At 39.9% G+C, this 21,491-nt stretch overlaps 1 protein-coding gene across 3 annotated transcripts in view; it reads right to left on the reverse strand.

Moving 5' to 3' along the window:
- Positions 1 to 20,229, reverse strand: part of SMAD1 (SMAD family member 1) — a 49,842-nt gene extending 29,613 nt beyond the window's left edge. The window contains exons 1-2 of one of the 3 annotated variants that reach the window (XM_029940517.1): positions 20,087 to 20,229; positions 16,229 to 16,811 (exon numbers count right to left, since the gene is read on the reverse strand). In XM_029940517.1, coding sequence (XP_029796377.1) covers positions 16,229 to 16,628 — 400 coding nt within the window. In that variant the 5' untranslated portion in view covers positions 16,629 to 16,811; positions 20,087 to 20,229. Of the gene's footprint in view, positions 1 to 16,228; positions 16,842 to 16,913; positions 17,023 to 20,086 lie in introns of those variants that run through there. The other 2 variants (XM_029940532.1, XM_029940525.1) reach the window with 2 other exon arrangements.
- Between the last annotated feature and the right edge of the window lie 1,262 nt (positions 20,230 to 21,491).

Here is a 21,491-nt window from a genome sequence, read left to right on the forward strand (position 1 = left end):
CGGGAAACAGATATGGGAGAACTGACTCTTCTAAAGAACCAAAGTTCTTTTCGATGTACCAAAAAGGTTACTCCTACTTGGCATCTTCCAACAATGACTCACATTTGCGGCTTCCCTTCAAGGGCTGCTCCTTTGGTTAATTTGAATTGCAAGAATCTCCTTGGAAAGAGGAGCCCCATGGTAAAACACCCTTCCTTTCACACACTAATTTTTGATTTGAATAATTTAAAAATCAGACTGTATCGTTGTCATTCTTATATTTTAGGACTCCTACCCTCATAAAAATCTTGCCTGGCTTCATACCACCTCCTCCTCAGGTGCATTTGGGAGGGCGGGCAGGGGTACGGGGAGAGGGTTAGGCAATTTCACAATGCCTCCTTCCACCCACTTGAAAATCTCTAATTGCTGTAGGTCTTCAAACGAAGGAAGCTCTCTTCCTGTCTTTTCCTGACTAATCAAGGGGGAGAAAAGTCAGACCCTTGCCTTTTTTCAGAGATGTACCTCTGCTCTTCAAATTTTTAGATCTCTCCTTCAGTTAAAAAAAATAGAATCCCTTTCTCAGTCAACAGGGAAACCAAACTAAGAAAGTTTCAGGAGGTATTTTCCTTTCAGGAAGTGAGTTTCAGAAGCCATTTGTGATTCTGCTACTGGACTCAGCTTTTCTGCGTTGCCAAGACACAAGGAAAAGGAATGAGAAAGAAACACTAAAACTGGAAAGAGGAGCTGAGCTCTGCTAAGCATTCATATACACCCTCTAGATTTGGGGGCTTTTTCAAGATTTTGAAGTACTGTTTGAAATTCAGTGGTAGCCTGGTAATGAGACTAAGGCTGAAAAATCACTACCAAAGTTGTGACCCACTAAATGCTGGTGGGAAGTTTTTTAGAAAACACACACACAAGGTCTGATAACAAAGCTGCCAGGCCCTTCCCTACACAGTATGGCTAGTAAGCGAGACGCTACACATCGGTACATAAATCATTTTTAGTTCTGAGGACTTGGAAAAGGCTTTTAGGTAATGGTCAAGACATCCGAGTTCAGCCCTGGTTGTGATAATAACTACTGCTGTGACTTTGAGCAAATCACTTCAACTTTTCAGTCTCAATATCCTCACTCAAAAAAGCAAGGGATTTGAATTCCAAGACCTTCTTGCCCTAAATTCTGCAAGTCTTCTGACTGACGATAATGCTGCTTTTTGTACATCTGGAGCTTCACATGTATAACATTCAGTGCCAGACCCCATCTCAGCTGGGTCTCAGGACGCCTCCGTGAGGTCACCTAAGAGCAGGAAGGTGGCCCAGGGCTAATGGAAGAATGGCCCGAGGGCAAGTCTCTCCTGTGAAAACAAGGACAGCCAGGCTGCCGGAGCAGCTGTGACCGCTACTGTACCTACACTAGACAGAGGTCCCTAGACACAGAGTGTGTTCAGTGACCTTCTAAACAGAAACATTTCAAGTAGAGAGTGGAGGAGAGGGCATGACCACATAAAAGTTAACAGTATCCGCATGTATGAAACAGAATTCCTTACCTCAGGATGTGTCAGGGAAACTTCACACTGAAGAAGACTCTCAGAACCTTTAATCAAGGTTGGATTTTAATAAAAATATAGTCCCAAATCCCTGAGTGCTGACATTTTATCTTTTTGTCTGCTTAGTGGTAAAGAGGCAACAGGAAGGAGGATGTGAAATAATATTAATGTTCACCGAGCACTACATAAATACCCACTTTGTACCGACTACAAGCAAGGCCCTGCGCACTTCAAGAGAGATCACTGGGTCTTCATGACCGAGGAGGGAGCGGGCTCGGCCTAGTCCAGTAATAGAGACAAAGTCACAAGAGCTGCTAAACGGAGGGCCAAGCTTTGAATCAAGGCCTGCTCATCACTACCAGTCTGCACTGCTCAGCTCTGTAAAACTGGAAAGAGATGCTGCAAGTTGTTTTTTAAATTCTTCTTCCACTCTTCTGGTTAGGTTTTGGGAGGACATTTTTGTTTAATTTAAAAAAATTTTTTATTATGTTTATTTTGAGAGAGGGACAGACAGAGTGTGAGTGGGGAAGGAGCAGAGAGAGGGAGACAGAATCCGAAGCAGGCTCCAGGCTCTGAGCCTGGAGCACAGAGTCCAACGCGGGGCTCGAACCCACAAACCATGGGATCATGACCTGAACCAAAGTTGGATGCTCAACTAACTGAGCCTCCTAGGCGCCCTAAACATTTTTTTTTAAGTTACTACAGTTTTGCCTAAACGTAGTACCTTCACAGTATTTATTTTCTAGGACTATATCAATTACTCTATACAGCCTTGTCATATTCATACTTAATTCAATCCTTGCCAGACCCCTGGAAAGTAGATACAATCACTCCCTATCTCACAGGTGAGCAAACACAAATTCAAATATATTAGTAGAAAACAAGTAGGTGAACACAATTTGAGTATAAAGAGAGAAATGAATTGCATTCAATAACAGTATCCTCAAGCTTAAAAAAAACCCAAAACAACAAAAAAAAAAACAGGGGTGCCCAGGTGCCTCAGTTGGTTGAGCATCTGACTCTTGATTTCAGGTCAGGTCATGTCCAGGGATTGTGAGATTGAGCCCTGTGTTGGGCTTTGCACTGAGCGTGGAGAGCCTGCATGAGATTAAATTTACTTAAAAGTAGCCTTGAATCTAACTCCACTTCTGAGAATGCAGCCTCCTAGGTAATTCCAGGCCAGTGTTTCTTTTTGTACACTACAGCTGCTTTCCTTGAAAGACATCCTATCTGTGAGCTTATATACCCACAAGATATCTCCTGTGACCCCATGACCTAGTGCAGATTCCCATTTCAGCCTGTTTTGGGGGGTAGGTGTCCTCCCACACCCTCTTCGCCAAGCTGCCTCGGGCTTCTTGCCATTTCCATCTGCTCGTCTCATACTTCTGTACCTTTTGTTTTTATAAGTTTGTTTATTTTAAGAGAGAGAGCTCGAGTGCACAAGTGGAGGAGGGGCAGAGAGAGAGAGAGAGAGAGAGAGAGAGAGAGAGAGAGAGAGTCCGAAACAGGTGCTGCCAGAGTGGAGCCATGAGATCATGGAGCCGTGAGATGATGACCTGAGCTGAAACCAAGAGTTGGATGCTTAACCGACTGAGCCACCCAGGCGCTCCCATACCTCTGTCCTTTTTGCTCACTTGACCATATTTCCAAGTTTCAGTTCTAAACGTCATCTCCTTTATGGTGCCCTTCTTGGTTTTTCTACTCCTGCCCAGTAACAATGAATTCCTTTCCTTTGTGCCCCACAGCTGCCCACACAGACTTCCATCATAAGTATCTGTAACACCTTATGGCTAATTTGACTTTACCTCACCCAGACCGAGAACTAAGTTGTCCTTTCCTTCTATATTATTCAGTGTACAGCATGTAATAGATTCTTAATAATTTTTTTCAATTAATGGTACGTTTATGAATTACTATTCTTGGACTGTTTAGACTGACCTTTGTCCAAGTCCTCAGACTACCCACGTCTGAATTAGCAAGACATTTATTTCACAAGGCAGATTCTTGTGCCTCATCCCACATACATTAAGTCAGACAGTCTGGGAGTCTGGCTGCAGACTCCCTATGTCTCTAAGGAGCTGTGAAACTTAAACTTCAGTTTTCTTATCTTACATCAAATTTCTAGAGATCATTCCTCTTCCCCCTAAAAACTCTATCTAGTATCAGTTCCAACTGTCAGGTATACAGATTAAAATGACAATGACAGAGAAGTGACCAGCTGACAGAAAATGTATCAACTGTCCAAACTGTTGGTCAGGCATGGGACAACAGAACAAGTATGGCTTTGGCTCAAGACTGCCGAGTGCTGGCTGGTGGGGCAGGCAGTGCACGGTCCCCCTGTGCTGCAGGGGTAATAATAAGACAAGCCCCCAACAGCTCTGTGAGGCCCCAGGGCTGCGGCGCAGAGGGCGCAGGGCAGGCTCTGGAGCACTGGCTCCCTCCCTGTCTCCTCTCTTTCCACCCTTACCCCAGGTTCCTTTCTGTTGCCCAATGTTTATTTGCTTAACTACCACAGAAGGAAGGTGCTATGTTATTAGAGCTTCAGAGCCTGTAAGAGGAGGAAAAACTTCAGAGTGCAAGCTAAAAATAACAGGAGAGAAAAAATCCTTCATAAGGTGTATATGGAGGAGAACAACAATTAGAGGCAGGTTCTAGTTTCAGACTTCTGAAACTGCAACCCCTGCTCAGCTCTTTACTAGCCAATTATCAGAACTTTGCTTCTTATAAGAAAATGGGAATAACAGTGCTCCTCGCAGATTTTTTTAGTTAACATTTACATGGTGCTTATATACGCCAAGTGCTGTACAAATAATTCATTTGATTCTCCTAACTCTGACCTCGGAAGTCAACTTTAGAAAGACGGGAAGGGAGAAGAGAGATTAACCTGCCTACAAGAGCATGACCAGCCCCCAGAGAAGATGGGATTCAGACCTGGGCATCTGGCTGCAGAATCCAGGCTCCTAACCACTGGGCTCTGGTGGCTCTGGTGGCTCTGTGTGGCGCAGGCAAGTCCTTGGGCTACCGAAGGCACTCAGGAAGGGGCAGTTACACTGACACCAGCAGCTGGTGGGTGGGCCTCGTGTGCCAAATCATTGATTTGACACTATTGATATGTAAATGAACGTCCCCAGGGGTCACATCAGGCTGTGGCTTGATTTGTAATTGCAGCTGAATGTAATTAGTTCTCATGAGTTCGAATTTGATTCCATTAAATCTATTCCATGAAACAGATACTTGTTACCTAATGATGAAGATTACTGACCAATGGGAGACAGACATAAATAAAGCCTCTATACACACCTGAAACACGGGGGGTGGACTCTCACTTTACCATTATGGACCAGCTTCGTGCAGCTGGTAAATAGTTGAGATTACACGCTCTATTATTAAACACATTAGATATCCCTCTTCGTTAAATTGAGTAAAGGAGAAAAAGCTACTTCTTTTGGAAAGCAGGGCAGTGCGGTGGTTAGAGCACGGCTCTTGGAGTGAGGCTTCAGTCTGAATCCCAGCGCCTGCTGTCCTTTGTGTGACAGCTTACTCACATGGCATCTCGGCGGCCCGCTGGCACTCCCGCGCTTATAGCTGTGGTCAGTGTTAACCGAGAACACATGTGATGTGCCAGCACGGTGCCTGGCACAGAGCAAGCATAAAAAGTTACTATTTTAATTTTCACTGTTACTATTATTATTATTGTAATAACAAGCATTAGTTTTCCAAAGATGTGTTCAGCGAAAATTTATTCACATCACAAATTTCATTTTTATTCTGAAGATGTACACGGAAATTATGTTCGTACTTCAGCCAATGTTATGTCTCAAGAATGCATACAGCCTTGTCATATTCATACTTAATTCAATCCTTGCCAGACCCCTGGAAAGTAGATACAATCACACCCTATCTCACAGGTGAGCAGACACAAATTCAAAGAGGAAAAGTAACTGGCCCAAGGTCAATGATATCAAGTATCGAAATTTTAGTCCAGGCCTTATGACCCGAGACTCCTCCCAACCATATTTTAACCTTATAACTAAAGAGAAATAATTATCTGTTTTAAGTGGTCTTATTTGTCCTGAATATCCTAAGGAACTCCACTCCACATTTACCAGTCAGCAACTGGCTTTCTACCATGAATAAGAGCCACTCCCCCCCCCCCCACCCCCGATTTATTTATCATCAGCATGGATTCCTGTGTTTATCCCTATACGGTTTACAATTATTTGGGGTCCATAATTATTTTGTTGATCAACTTATCTCTGATTAAGCCAGGGGCAGCCCCTTCAAGCTGACCGTGTCCTTGTGACACGCTCCCATCGGGGTTTTTTTTCCCCACATAGCTCATTTTAAAATTAGCACTTCCTTTTCTGATTTAAAAGTTGTAGGTAATACTGTTTCAAAAGCATTTATCCAAAACTGTTTTGTAACTTTGACCATCATTCTTAAATATCTGTCTGGCACATCATCATACCCTGGATAAACTTCTTAGACACTCAAAGAGTCACAGAAAAAATAGTGCTGAATCTGCCATAGGGCTCGATATAACTGTGAGGGAAATGATAGGGACACATAAAGGAAAAAACATACAAGGCAACCCCACTCTGTTATCTTACATAGGTTTAACTTATACTTTACTAAAAGCTGCCCCCAAACCATTTACAACAATCACAGGCTCTCCTTTTGACTTACTGCCAAGTGAAGATCCCCCACAGACAAGCACGCAGGAGGTGGTCAGGGGAAGGTGATGTGTGACTCTATAAGCCAGACCACTACTTGGATAAGAAATACCTCCTTCGTGTGAAAGGAAAAGAACTACTGACATAGCATCTCTTTGAGAACAGTGTTAGAATTGAGGTGGTGAGGCAGAATGTAAACCTTACCTTCCACTGTAAGGTCTGCTAAGATTCCAGGGCATAAAATTAATGAAACAAAGAACTGGGGGAAATGGGCGCCTGGGTGGCTCAGTGAGTTAAGCTCTAACTCTTGATTTCAGATCAAGTCATGACTTCATGGTTCGTGAGTTCAAGCTCCATGTCAGGCTCTTTGCTGAGCGCAGAGCCTGCTTGGGATTCTCTCTCTCCCTCTGTCTCTCTGTCTCTAGGAAGGAAGGAAGGAAGGAAGGAAGGAAAGAAGGGAGGAAGGGAGGGAGGGAAGAAGGGACTTGGAGGAAAATCTGTCAGTCCTTTGTTGCCCTAAATCTTTTTATTTAAACACGGTCTATGTTTCCAGACTAAATCTTTTATCATGGAAGTTACAGTTACTTCTAGTCATATAACCCACACAACTCACAACAGTTTTATGAAGAACAGACTCACAATAGACTCCTACAGGCAGGCTTCGGTGCTAAGTTCACAGGAATGGAGAAATTCTGTTGAGGACATTGATAATTAGAAATGTGCAAAGGGTGAGTGGCAAGTGAAATGTGTATCTGCCCATCTCCCACACACGGGGAGGAATCGCTGTTGACACGGTGGAAGCCCAAAACAGACTAAACTGAGGGGAAACAGAGGTCTGCAACCTTTCAAACCAGTCCTAACACCATATCTAAGAACTACACTAATCCCCAGCCAAGCTGGCAAATTAACAAAATTGGGTGTTGTGGGGTTTGGTTTTTGTTGTTTGATTTCTTATTCTTCAGACCCTCTGATATTTTTTTTCTTAACATTTATTTTTGAGAGAGAGCATGAGCAGGGGAAAGGCAGAGAGAGAGAGAGAGGGAGACAGAGAATATGAAGCAGGCTCCAGGCTCTGGACCATCAGCACAGAGCCTGACACAGGGCTCTAACCCACAAACCCATGAGATCATGACCTGAGCCAAAGTCGGATGCTTACCTGACTGAGCCACGCAGGTGCCCCTACACTGTACTCTTAGATTTTTCACACTGTGCTCATGGTACCCTATGGCTGCCCAAAGAACCCCAGCTCTGCTCTTTAAAATAAACATCCTCTCTTTCCGTCCCTATCTCTTCATACAGAAATCTCATTTTTACAAATATTAGGACAGAGAGGTCTGATCATTTGGCTAATTCAAGATTATTAGCCATGATGCTGAGTGTTTCAGAACATTTGCATTTTGAAGTAGAAAAAGACAAAGGGTAGGACATACATTTTGGGGAAAGAAATCTCCAGCCTTCTTTGAGCCTTCTGATATCGGGCACCACTGATATCTGGAAGTCAACACTGAGGTAATCAGCCTATGCATTCAACAAGCCGACCCTCCATTCTGTTTCTCTCACGTTTGTAAGTATCCATCAAGAGCATAGGGCACTCCAACACAAGGCAAATCACCTGTCTCTCCTGTACCCAACCATATAAAACATTCCCAAACCTACAAAAAAAAAAGTCACTATTTGAGGATGTTCCACATGTGGGGATAAGAAGCCAAAAAACACAACTCACATGTCTCATTTCACCCAAAGCTAGTTTTCCTTGGAAGCCAAGTTTTTCCTTTTAAAATATTATTTTTTGCACAACTGCTATCCTTGTATACACTACATCTTTCATTTATTATGATAAACTTTTTATGCTTTTTGAAATTGTTTTACTTCATCAGCCATGCTTTTTTGTGTTTTGTGTTTAACAACTGCTAGCGGGTGAGTGTTCCTTTGGCCCGCTAACTAGCCGTGGTGAAAGGGAGAGTGCCGGACTGAATGAGTCAGAAAGATCTGAAACTACCCACCTACTGTTGCAGAGACAGATAAAGAAAGAAGTGGAAGATAATGGCCATGAAAGCAAAAGGATGAGGAAGATACTTTGTATAATCTGTATAGTGGTTAATTATTTCAAATTGGAGTGTATTTGCCAACAGAAAATCCCATCTAGAAACAAATCACATAATTGTCCAGATATCTGCCTCAATTTATGTAGTTTTACAATTTTTGTAAAAGTAACCTATAGTAATTGCTCTAACTTTTCTTATGTTCATCAATTCATTAGTAGCACAAAACCAATGCCCCAAATAATGCACTAAAAACAGTTGCTCAGGAAAAAAATATCAGATTAAACTTCACATTTTGTCTTTAAGAATATGGAATCTGCTAAAAGATTTGGGTATAAAATCCTATGCATAATTATACTACTTCATCTATTTCTAGTAATATGGTAGATGGCAATGATGAAATGATCAAACATAAGCCAAAGGCCAATGACAGTATCTTGGAGAAAAATTTACCATCTAAACTCCACGCCCCTTTGACTGTGTGTTTAGCTTGTATAGAAGCAGAATTTTCAAAAGAGAACTTCCACATGGACAAAAGAATGGAGCCCTGAACATTCTCCTTGCCCCAAGGTATCCCTCCTACAGTCAGCCTCTGTAAGGGCCTCAAGGTCTCTTCCCCACCACCCCCTTCACAGGTACAAATGCTTTGAAACGTACCTCTTACAGCTTTCAAAGCATCCTTCGTTCACTTAAGATTTATACACATCTCTCTCCTACACCAAGAGTATTAGAGAACCACCCTGACTAAGACACAAACATACAGAAGCTATCAATAGCTGTATATCGATCATAGCAAATCTTACGGAATGCATAATTTTCTCTTAGCTTGACCTTCCATTTTAATTTGTTTTCACTGGTCTACTATCTTAGTAATACTTCCTACTTTACTGTAAGTCTTCTTATAAGTGGATTCAAATCCTCTGTACAATGAAATCTACATATATATCTGCGTGTATATCTGCACACAGTCTGGAACACAATGTTAAGATGTGTTAGAGTTGAGAGACCTTTTTTGTGGCCACTCTCAGCCTTTTAAGAGTTAGCTGCATCCCCCTGCCTGACTTCTACTATTTGATTTAGCAACCTGTGCTGTCATCATACACCAGCCTTTCTTGGGCAGGCATGGTTCCTGAGGAGTTGTGTATGTGCCATAAACTGAATGAAATGAAGAGAAATGAAGGCAAATTTAGATAAAGATAACGATCAGGTATGATGGTTAATTTTATGTGTCAGCTTGCCTGGGCTACCGGATGCCCAGATAGCTGTAAAATATTTTTTTTCTGGCTGTTTCTGTTGAGTGTGTCTCCACAGGAGACGAGCATTGCAGTCCATAGACTGACTACGTAAAGGACTGCTCTCACTGCTGCAAGGTGGGCATCACCAATCTGTTTAGAGCCTGAATAGAACAAAAAGGCAGGGGAAGGGCAAATGTACTTTTTTTTTAAAGTGTAAGCTGCGACACCCATTTAAAAATTTTTTTTTCATGTTTATTTATTTTTGAGAGACAGAGAGAGACATAGTGCAGGCAGGGGTGGGACAGAAAGAGAGGGAGACACAGAATCCAAAGCAGGTTCCAGGTTCCGAGCTGTCAGCACAGAGCCCGATGCAGGGTTCAAACTCACAAACCACGAGACCATGACCTGAGCCAAAGTCAGACACTTAACTGACTGGGCCACCTAGGTTGCCCCAAAGGATACCTATCTTCTGCCCTCAAAACAATCAATGCTCCTGGTTCTTGGGCCTTTGGGCTAGGACTGAACCTTATACCACCAGCTTCCTGGTTCTCCAAGCTTGTAGACAGCAGATCCTGGGACTTTCTGGCCTCTATACTTGTGTAAGTCAATTCCTATAACAAATCCCTAAGAGAGAGAGAGAGTGTGTGTGTGTGTGTGTGTGTGTATCCTTCTTATATGTGTGTATGTATATGTGTATATCCTTCTTATACATGTGTATGTATATGTGTGTGTGTGTGTATGTATATGTCTTGGTGGTTCCATTCATCTGGAGAACCCTAAAACACAAGTCATAATGCTTTAATTTTTAGACTTAATTTTGTTAGCTAATTAATCCAAATTCTTCAGGATTTATCAATGATTATATTTTGATAGCTGGCTTACAACTTCAGTTATCAGACTCCTATGTATCACCATTCAGACAGATAAACTTGAGGGAAAAGTCAGTACTTCTTCTCCACTCCCATCTTCCAAATGAATATACCAACACAACCCTAAAAAGGAAAATTTTTACTTGGATATAAATTTTTGTCATCACTGGCTCAAGTAAAAACACATTCGCAGTATGAAGAAACACATTTTTTAAAAAAAGATTTTCATTTTGGTTTTTTAAAATATTAATTTTATTAAATCTCAATCCTTAAGTACATGTCTTTTTAATAATCTGTGTGCAAAATAACAAGTACACAGAGAACACCTTTGCTGCATTTAGCAAAGTACATTGGTTTTCCTGAGGAAAACCAGTAGTGTGATTGAGTCCTGAGGTGAGTTAGGGGCTTTTTCACAGTTCAGTATTTTTTATTTTAAAAAAGTTTTTTTAATGTTTATTTATTTTTGAAAAAGAGAGAGAGAGAGAGAGAGAGAGAGCGAGCATGAGCAGGGGATGGGCAGAGAGAGAGGGAGACACAGAATCTGAAGCAGGCTCCAGGCTCTGAGCTGTCAGCACAGAGCCCGTTGTGGGGCTCGAACTCACAGACTGTGAGATCATGACCTGAGCCGAAGCTTAATTGACTGCTCCACCCAGGTGCCCGTAAATTGAAGTAACTGTAGACTCATTCACATGCAGTTGTAAGAAATAATTCAGAGAAATCCTAACCTGTGTCCAGTTTCCTCCAATGGTAACATCCTGCAAAACTACAGAATAACACCACAATTACAATATAGACATCACTACTATTAAGATACAGAAAATTTCCATTAACCCAAAGATCCCTCATGTTTTCACCCTTTTACAGTGACACCCACTCTCCTCCTGGCCATCCCCTCCTCAGCCCCCGGCAAACACTAAATTCATTCTCCGTTTCTAGAATTTTAAGACTTCCAAAGATAAAATTTACCAAGCCAGGAATTACATGGTGACTGCGGCAAAGAGTCAAAACTCTCATTCAGCCAACAGGTGAAGAGGCTTTTGGGTGTATTCTAACAGCTGGGAGTCATTATACCAAAAAATGTAAGCAGCAGAAGGTAATTCCAAGGAGTTAAAGGTTGAAATTGAAATCTTGGAATTTCAAACTCAGGTTTAATAGTGCCTTTCCATTAAGTTTAAAGTACAGAACGATGTGAAAAACATAAAAAATAAATGAGGCCAAATGACAGGAAGTCTCCAAAACCTATACTTAACCCAACCACTAATAACTAGCCTTAATTCTAAAGGCTACTAAAAGTCCAAGTAAACAGTCACCTGTTACATCATCAAGAGGGTCATGGTCAGAAACTGCACGAATTTTCTTTCCTGTAACTGTCCACACATTTTTAGAAAAAGAAATCCTTAATATTTTTTTACTCTCCCAAAGATACATTTTTCAGTGATGGTCAAAAGTAGTACCTTTCACCAACAGAAAGATTCTTCCCCCTTTCACACTCTTTACCATTGTTAATGATGATGAATACAAGTTGTGCGGTGCTTCTGTAACTTCTGGCTCCTCCCTCACTATAATTTTTAGATTCTTTTATTTATAACAAAATAAATCAGGTTAAAGAAAAAATACAATTCCTTAAATCCATAAAAGTATTTTTGGTGATGCCTGGGTGGCTCAGTTAAGTTAAGTGCCCGACTACGGCTCAGGTCATGATCTCATGGGTTCGTGGGGTTGGGCCCCACATTGAGCTCTGTGCTGACAGCTCAGAATCTGGATCCGGCTTCGGATTCTGTGTCTCCCTCTCTCTCTGCCCCTCCCCTGCTCCCACTGTCTCCCTCTCTCTCTCTTTTAAAAATAAACAAACATTAAAACAATTTTAAAAAGAAAGTATTTTTGGTGAAAGGAACATTGAAAGAACAATTCTTAAAACCTGCATTGGGCCAAAAACAAAGCATTCCTTTCTCCTCGACTCCTCCACCTCCTTAAATACATCTTATGACATTTTATCAGAGTGCTGATCTTACTGAATATCAGAGAGAAGGGAAGTTCTGGAAAGAGCAGGTCAATTTTATATCTATAACAAAACATACAAAGTTCAAAATGATGAACAGACGACTTCAAAAACAAACCCATCAGCATCTTTTTGATAAAAGACAACTTCATCTCGTCAATTGGACTTGACTTGCCTCGGCGGTTCTCAAGCTGTAGCCTATGTCCGAATCACCCTGAAAGCTTGTTAAAACACTAATTGCTGGCTCCATCCCCAGAGTTCAGTTTAGTAGGTCTGTGGAAGGGTCTAAAACTGCATTTCTAAAAAGATCCCAAGTGATGCTGATGCTGCTGGTCTGAGAAACACAGACACTGAAAATCACTCCTTTAAACCTAGAGACACCCAGTTTTTGTTGAATTTTTCTCCAGAGGTCTCAAAAGGAATCTCTGCAGAACAAACCAAGTTTGGGAGACCTAACTGATGCTTAGATTGCTAAATTGCTCTTTGAAATAATTTATCTGAGGTAAGTTGTTTCACAGTTCAAAGTACTTCGGTGTTGAGTGTGTATCTGTAGCTTAGAATTCCAGCCACCTTGAGGTAGGTGTCTGGGTGGCTTAATCAGTTGAGATTTGACTTCAGCTCAGATCATGATCTTACTTATCTTGAGTTCAAGCCCCACATCGGGCTCACTGCTGTCATTACAAAGCCTGCTTCAGATCCTCTGTCTCCCTCTCTCTCTGCTCCTCCTATGCTTGCACCTCTTTCCCCTCTCTGCCAAAAATAAGCATAATAATAATAATAAAAAAAAGAATTCCAGACCCTTTTCCCCTATTTCACAGAAATGATAACCAGATTGTGTTCCAAAATGCCTACTTAACCCTGGGCATGTAAGGGGCTCAGGCCCCATATACTGGGTGTTCTCCCCACAAGCTGCAGGGACTGCTTCATGGTAGTCTCTGGAAAAAGGCCAGATGTTCTTATTCCCAAATCAGTCACTTTATAATATAAAAAATATAAGTAAAATTCTGTTATGTTCAAATTCAGCAGATCTTGGCCTCAGCCTCAAAGTCTTCTAGAACTATTCCATGCATGCCTAAGAAGATTCTTGGCTAACAGGGAAATGAAATGGCACTTGTAGTCTCCAATGCCTTATTTTAGCTGGTTTTCTACCCCCCACCCCACCAAACCTTTTATATGTAAGTTACTAAGAGTAACAAAATCATCTCAGGATTAACTTTTAAGAAAAATTTTCACTGTGTCATAGGTGTTAGTAATAATAAGTGTTATTTCATTGTTAGTAATGAAATAAATGAACAAGGGAAAATGATGTTCAAAGGGCACAGGCAAGTTGAAAACTCATTTCAAAAAAAAAAAAACAACAGACAAATGACTGTACAGAGAAATTAAAGCCAGTAAAAACTTATTGAACTGTGCTAGGTGCTTAAAGTAGAAATGCTAATAATACATATGGTCCCTGCCCTCACGGAGCTTTATTTATAAATAAGAGCTAGACAATGAAGGAGGAGAAATGGTCACAGACAAGAGGAAAAGAACAGAGTGTTCCCATAGGACTCAAACAAACAAAATATGGATGAGCAGGTGAAGAAGCCAGAACGGCAGGAGGACCAGAACGTGTAGAGTGCTGTGCGTGAGCAATGGGAGACAGGAAGACAACAGGGTCCTAGCATGCATCTTAATGAACTCTCTCCGTAGTGCAGAGATTGGCCTGAAGGGGGGGATGGGTCAGGAGGCACAGGCGATGCTGCAGGGGTGGAGAGGGGTGGCAAGAGTGTGGTGGAGAAGATATGGTGAACCATAACTGTCTGAACACAGGTTAGTTGATTTATAGGGACCTCAGTTTCATCATTAATGAAGCAGGGTTAGAATCTTTCCTGTACACCTCCTTAAAGTTACTATCGTGAATCAAAAATAAACAAAAAAACAAAAAAACACACACCTAAATAACCTTGTTTGTACGTTTTACTTATATACTACTTATTTCTTCTCCAAAACTCTTAACTCTATTGCAATTTCTGGCTAAAAGCCCATGTATCTCTGTGTTGACTTTTTGTTTTTTAATTTACCTCATGGCACGTATAATATGCAGTAAAGAATGTCTGCATTAGAATAAGAATTCAGCAAAGTTGGTGGAAAAAAGCAACTGTGGGTCTAAGCAAAGATCAAGTCTAACAAAATGTAACTTTTAAAAAGATACAATAAAAATCCAACTAGTTATCTAGACATAAATCTAAAAAAAAGATCTACAAGAATTTTACAGAGCAAACTTAAAGAAAAAGACCTAAATAAATGTAGCAAAAGCAAAATTAAGTCAATCCTTCCCAAATGAAACCAATAAAATTCCAAAACAAATTTCCAGAGGATTTTTCACAGAACTTGACAAGGTAATCCGAAAGAATACAATATAGAAACCATAAAAATATAATGTTAAATGAATATAACAAGTTGTGGAAAAACGTTCCAATATCAGCAATACTTCTAAACATATAAAATAATATTATACGTTGTCATGGATTCATACATACATATAAACAGTATATCAACACACATGGGAATGATGACTTCAAATTTTAACCAAAAAATTCAGGTTACTGAAGAAGAAAAAACAGAATCAGAGAGGCAAAAACTAGAGTTTGTAATCTTTCTTAAGCTGAGTGGATACAGAGGTGTTTATTATACTATTCCCTATCTTTAAACTCTTTTTGTAGGTCTTAAATATTCCATAAAAAGCAAAAAACTTTAAAAACCCACAAAAACAACATCAACAACAACAAAAATAGAATGGCTTTTACCTGAGAACCACGTTACTACATGATCTAGCATAGCAGTTACCAGCACCAGTCCAATAGCTACTAGACACCATCTGAAGTATTTGTTAAAAACACGATTACGAGGCGGTGCCAGACTCAGGACGTCTGGGAGGGGCGCCATGTGAGTCTAATGCATGGCCTCACTTGGGAACCCTTGGTAACCACAAACTATCAATAACAAATCCATCAACAAAATGGGTTCCAATCTGACCATGAGATATTTAAGAGCTTAAGGCTGCTTAATTACGTTCCAATGGATGCAAACTGTCTAGAATGGGGATTTTAATTTAAGGGCAAAACCATACAAATTTTAATGCATACTATACTGCCAAAAAAGGTCATACATGTAAAGAATACCAGGAATATCTTCTAAAGTAACAATATCTAATGATTCTACAGGAGAATATAATTCCTTCATATCTTCCACAGGGAGCAAAATTCCACCAGAGATGATAAAAGATGCAATCCTTAAAAATAAAGTATGCAGGTCATTAGGAATTAAAGGTGTAGTTCCCTCAACTATGAAAATAGCAACCCCATGTTTCTTTCCTTTCTGAATTTTATTCCCCTGTAATAAAATTGCAGCTAAGTTTATCCAGAGAGATGCAGAGAACCAATGAGAAACATAAAAAATAAATTTAGAAAGAAAGCATTCGTTCCCTCATAGAGTTGTCAGTACTGCTATGACAACTGTGCCTTGCTCCTAAGACATAAAATTAACTAGAGAGCACAAACCTTCAAAGGCTAACACATATCCCCCTAATATTTAAAAATCGCAACTACGGGTGCCTTGAGGGGCTCAGTTGGTTAGGGATCCGACTCTTCGTTTCAGCTCAGGTCATGGTCTTGCAGTTCATTTGAGCCCTGCCTCGGGCTCTGTGCTGGCAGTGCGGAGCCTGCTTGGCATTCTCTCTCTCTGCCCCTCCCAAGTGCGCTCTCTCCCTCTCAAAATAAATAAATAAATAAACTTTTGGAAAAAAAAATAAAAATCACAACTAAAAACACAGAAGGGGATTATTTTCCTATTTTAAACAACATGAATCTGCTAAATGCATCAATATAAGAGGACTCACTTACCAGGACTTTCTACTCGCTTGTAGTGGTAGGGATTGATGCACACCTCCTTCTGCTTGGAACCAAAAGGAAACTCACAGCATTCCAGCGGTTTTAGTTCATGGTGGCTCTGAAGATCGGGCCAGCGCCACACTCGGCAATAAATGACATGAGGCAGTCCCTTCCGGTGGGAAACTTGCAGCCTGCCATCCAGAGAGCGAGGAATCGTGACACAGTTACTTGGCTGCCCGGGGCAGCTCAAGGCCTTTTCTAGTTCCTCCATGGCACCCTTCTTTTTCTTCAGTTTTTTCACCAAAGCATCAACAGCTTTCTCTGCCCATTTTTCTTCTTCATCACCCTGTTTCCACCCAAGAAGTCTCTTCACAGCTGGACTTGTGAAGGAAAATAAACTTGTCACGTTCATAATGACTACACTAGTTATACACTCCTTGTGTATGGGGGAATACAGGAGTCTCCAAATGCAAAAGCACAACGGAAGAGACTTCACTTTACTGACATGGGATTCTCTTTAGCTTCTTGATTTTGAGGTCCTGAAAAGTAGAAATTACCATTCCTAGTGTTTTAAAAAGTAATCCAAAGCCAGCACCTAGAAAAGAACAAAGGGAAAAAATGTTTAAAATAAAAGCTACTATAAAACCACAATTCACTGAACAATTACTATGAGCCAGATACCACTTTAAGTACTTACACGGATTACAATATGTTGTAGATTGAATTATGTCTCCCCTAAAACTCATGTTAAAGCCATAACCCGCACTGCAACTGTATTTGGAGATGGAGCCTCTAAGGAAGTAACTAAGGTTAAATGAGGTCATGAGAGTGGGGCCCTGATTCGGAAAGATTGGCGGCTCCACGAGAGGAAGGGCGCCCTCACCGTGCACACACACGGAGGAAAGGCCATGCGAGGACACAAAGAGGACAGCTGTCTAGAAGCCTGGGGCAGGGCTCTCACCAGAAACCACGCTGACGGGACCCTTGATCTTGGTATTCCCAGCCTCCAGAACTGTGAGAATACATTTCTGCTGTTTAGGCCACCCAGTCTGTGGTATTTAGTTTTGGCGGCCCAAGCCGACTCACACTCGGTGTTTTTAAATAGTTTTTACAATGAGGTAATATAGTCACTGCCATTTTACAGAGACACAGTTTAAAAAGTAGCTGGTTACTATTCTGAGATAGAAGCAGTAGACACCTTCGTGCAAAAACGTCCAAGTTCTCAACAGATATTGAAATGGTTTACCCCCAGATTCAGCTCTAAAGATGTATTTCAAAACACACCTCAGTCAACAAAAAATGAAAGTGATGAAAAAAAGACAGTAATCTTAACATGTTTTTGGTTCATTCCTCAAGTATCTCTTATGCTAAAAGTTAAAGTAGTTATATTTCTACTATGTAAACATTACAGGATTTTAGGGTATTTATTCAGTAAACAAGCCTGTGCCTATGGGCCATAGGGCAAGTAAGGTAGGAGATTTATTTGGTTTTTATCAATAGGAAAGGAATGAAGCACATGAACACACACTGTCTACTAAGTTCTTTTGTCCGGTTGTCTTATTTAAACCTTCCAGTTACTTCTCACCAGACAGAAACAGAAAAGGTGAGAGATCTTAAAGAGGGTAACTGCACAAATTCCAACTCAGATGTAGGAAAGGATGTATCACACCAACTTCCTCCCAAGGATCACTCTAAAAGCTAATAAAATATATACAAATAAAAAAGCTTACTTTAATTTTAAATACATCAAAGAGCAACCAAGGTCCTCAGGACTAGAGGGCCAAGATGCTTAGAATGGAAAAGCAAGAAGGCAGCAGAATATTCTCTTCTGCTCCTCTTCTCAAGGCACTCACCAGTGCCTGCACTGAAAGGAGCAAGGGGCCTGGTAGCTGAGCTGAAGGAGGCTCAAGAACGAAGCAGAGATTTCTGTGGCCTCATAGGGTGGGATCCTGCTCTAGTTAAGGGCAAAAAATGAAATGGACCAGTTTTTATACTGAAACACAGCCTGAAATCATCTCTCTCTCTCTCTCTCTCTTTTTTTTAATCATCTTAATTGGTGAGAGTAGAGGAGCAAAACCTGTTGCAGAAGCAGTATTTGTAGATCTGGCCACAGGTTTTCCAAAACTGACACAGATCCGTGAAGCCCTACAACTCCCAAGAAGGATAAACACAAGGAAATCCACAAGTTTTGACTGATCATATCACAGTAAAATTGCTGAAAACCTATGACAAAAATCTTTAAAAAGACATCTTATTCTCAAATAAGTATAATAAGGCTGACAGCTGACATTCCAACAGAAACGATGGAAATAAGACAATGGTAATTAGCATGCAAATGTAAACAAGTAACTAGTAACTTAAAATTCTATACTTAGTAGAAAAATCATGCAACAGTGATTGTAAAACAAATGTGGTTTATAACATGCAAAATCGGAGAGATCTGATGTCCAGTAGGAGTTTGTGAGGCAGAAGGAAAAAGATCCCAGAAAGAAGCAAGGAATGGGAGGAAAGAATGAAGAGCTCCAGAAGGATAAATAAAGGTAAGTCTAAATAAGTACCAACTTTACAAAACAATAACAGGAATCTCTTGTGGTATTTAAAAAATAGAATTAAAATGCATGACAAAAAAAGAAAGCAGAAAGTAATAAATGAAATTGATGTTCTATGGTCCCTATATTACCCTAGCTGTGATAAAACACTGAATTATTATTGGTAAGTCTTGTCATGATAATTTAAAAAATTGCTGAATAATTTAAAAACCATAAAAAGGTAATAGAGAAGTTATACAATACAGAATTCTTTTTAAAAATTTGATTAATCCAGAGAAGTTAAAAAATATGGAATTAAAAAAAATGATAATCCAAAGAATTTAAGAGAGAAAAAAAGAGCAAATAGATGGGACAAATAGAAAACAAAAGATTTAGATCTAATCCCAAAAGTATCAATAATTATTTAAATATAAATGGACTAAATATGCAAGTAAAAGATGTGTAGGGATGGATGGAGATCAGACCTAACTCAAATGTACTTACAAGAAACACACATTTAAAGGACAGAGAAAGATTGAAAGAAAAAGGATGGAAAAAGATACACTACACATATTCTAACCCAAAAAGCTGGTATAACTATCCAATAAGACAGAACAGACTTAAAAAATAAGAAGCATCACCAGAGGTTAAAAAAGGGATATTTCATAACATTAAAAGAGTTGATCTAGGGGTGCCTGGGTGGCTCAGTTGGTTAAGCCTCCAACTTTGGCTCAGGTCATGATCTCACAGCTCGTGAGTTTGATCCCCCATCAGGCACTGTGCTGACAGCTCAGAGCCTGGAGCCTGCTTCAGATTCTGTGTTTCCCTCTCTGCCCCACCCCAACTTGCACTCTGTCTCTCTCTCAAAAATGAATAAATATTAAAGTTTTTTTAAAGGTTGATTATGCTATCATAAATATAGCATAATCTCAAAATTTCACATAAAAATACATTAAGTATAAACTGACAGAATTACGACAGACAAACCCATAATCTTAGTGAAAGATTAAAATAATAAATGATACAACAAGTAAACAAGAATCAATAGACCTTGAAGATTAACAACATCTTTAAAAAAATACTTGATCCAATTCATGTACATAGATCACTGCACCCAACGCCATAGAATACATACTTTCAAATATACATAGAACACTTACCCAAATTGATCATATAAAGAGCTATAAATAGCAAATCTCTACACATATCCAAACCAAACAAGATGTCTTTGAGCAAAGTATAAGAAGTCAGTAATAAAAATATTGTTCTTAAAAATAATTACACTTAAATAAATCATGGGTCAAAGAAGAAACTAAAGTGAAAATTAAAAAAATATATTTACCTTAATGATTATAGAAATATGACACATCAAAACTCACAGGATGTGGCTCAAGCCATGGTTAGAGGAAAATTTAGAGTCTTAAATGTATATATTAGAAAAAAAAGATGAAAACTAATCTTCTGTGTATCTACCACAAGAGAAAAAAAAAAAAAAAGGAACAGTAAATTAAACCCAAAGAAGAAGTCAGGAGAAACTGGAAAAACAAAAAAAGCATAAAAAAGAAAACTTATGAAATCAAAGCTGCTTCTCTGAAAATACTAATAAAATTGGATAAGCCTCCAGTAAAATTGGTCAGTAAAAGTGAGGGCACAGATTACCAACAATAGGAATAAAACGGGAAATCATTACTGATCCTCAGAAGTTAAAAAGAGCAAACTGCATATCTAGAGCTACTTTGTATAGTGGTTCCTCACTACAGGAAAGTGACTGAGGAATTCAATCTTAGGATCTTCCTACTTCAGAGCCCAACACTGTACCTGGCACACAGCAGATTCTCCATAAATGTTTAATGAATAATTTAACTCCCTGAACAAATCAGAAGGCCAAGTGTGGAACTTCAACTTTACTCAATAAAATACGAATAAATATTACTAAATAAAAATATCATTCAATGGGCTGTAGGGAGTCAGTTATTTCCTTTTCTCAAAGTAAAGTTTTACCCAAATTTACCAGTTCTTTTGAAGCTGGTATTAATTTCATTTAACAGAAAAGGAAAGAGAAAACAAAGCCATGCTACTATCAAAAGTCACACTTGGTCAGAGTGTACCTACGAAATAATCATTTACTTTTAGATTAGCTTTGCAAAAAGAACAATAAGGACTTCTGTCTAGTCTTCTCGTGACAAATTACAAAGGGAATATACTTCTTCCTATTCTATATTGCCTTTTCTTCTACTCCATGTTTTTTTTTTACATTTTAGCCAACGATTTTCAAATAGAAGGAGGTGAGTTTATATCAAAATCACCAAGGGCTATTTCAAACTCTATCAGTGATGGGCTCTACAAGGCAAGCAGGCTGTGGGGTAAGATTAAGAACCCCCATTCCAGACTCTTGTTATAACTATTTGAACTGACACTCATTCAACAAAGCTACACTGAGTGCCTGCTAAGTGCCTGGCACTGTGCTATATATACAGGCCAAGTGTGGAACTGTATCCTAAAAGAGCTCACAAGCTGAGTGAAGAGCCAGTAAGTAAACAACTCTCTCTGGCCCAAACTGGTGTCCCTGCTAACGCTAAAGGCTTGAGTTGAGAAGTGTGTGGCCATCTACAGGGCCTTATCCAGAAGGATGGAGTGAGTGTCTACCAAGGTAGAGCATGAGCACAGGAGCAGACAGGGGGACCCATGTACTGGGCATTTGCCCACCAGGAACTAACTAGAACACTGTAGGAGAAAAGTTCTGAAAT

This window comes from Suricata suricatta, chromosome 1 (assembly GCF_006229205.1).
Source record: "Suricata suricatta isolate VVHF042 chromosome 1, meerkat_22Aug2017_6uvM2_HiC, whole genome shotgun sequence".
Lineage (NCBI taxonomy): Eukaryota > Metazoa > Chordata > Mammalia > Carnivora > Herpestidae > Suricata > Suricata suricatta.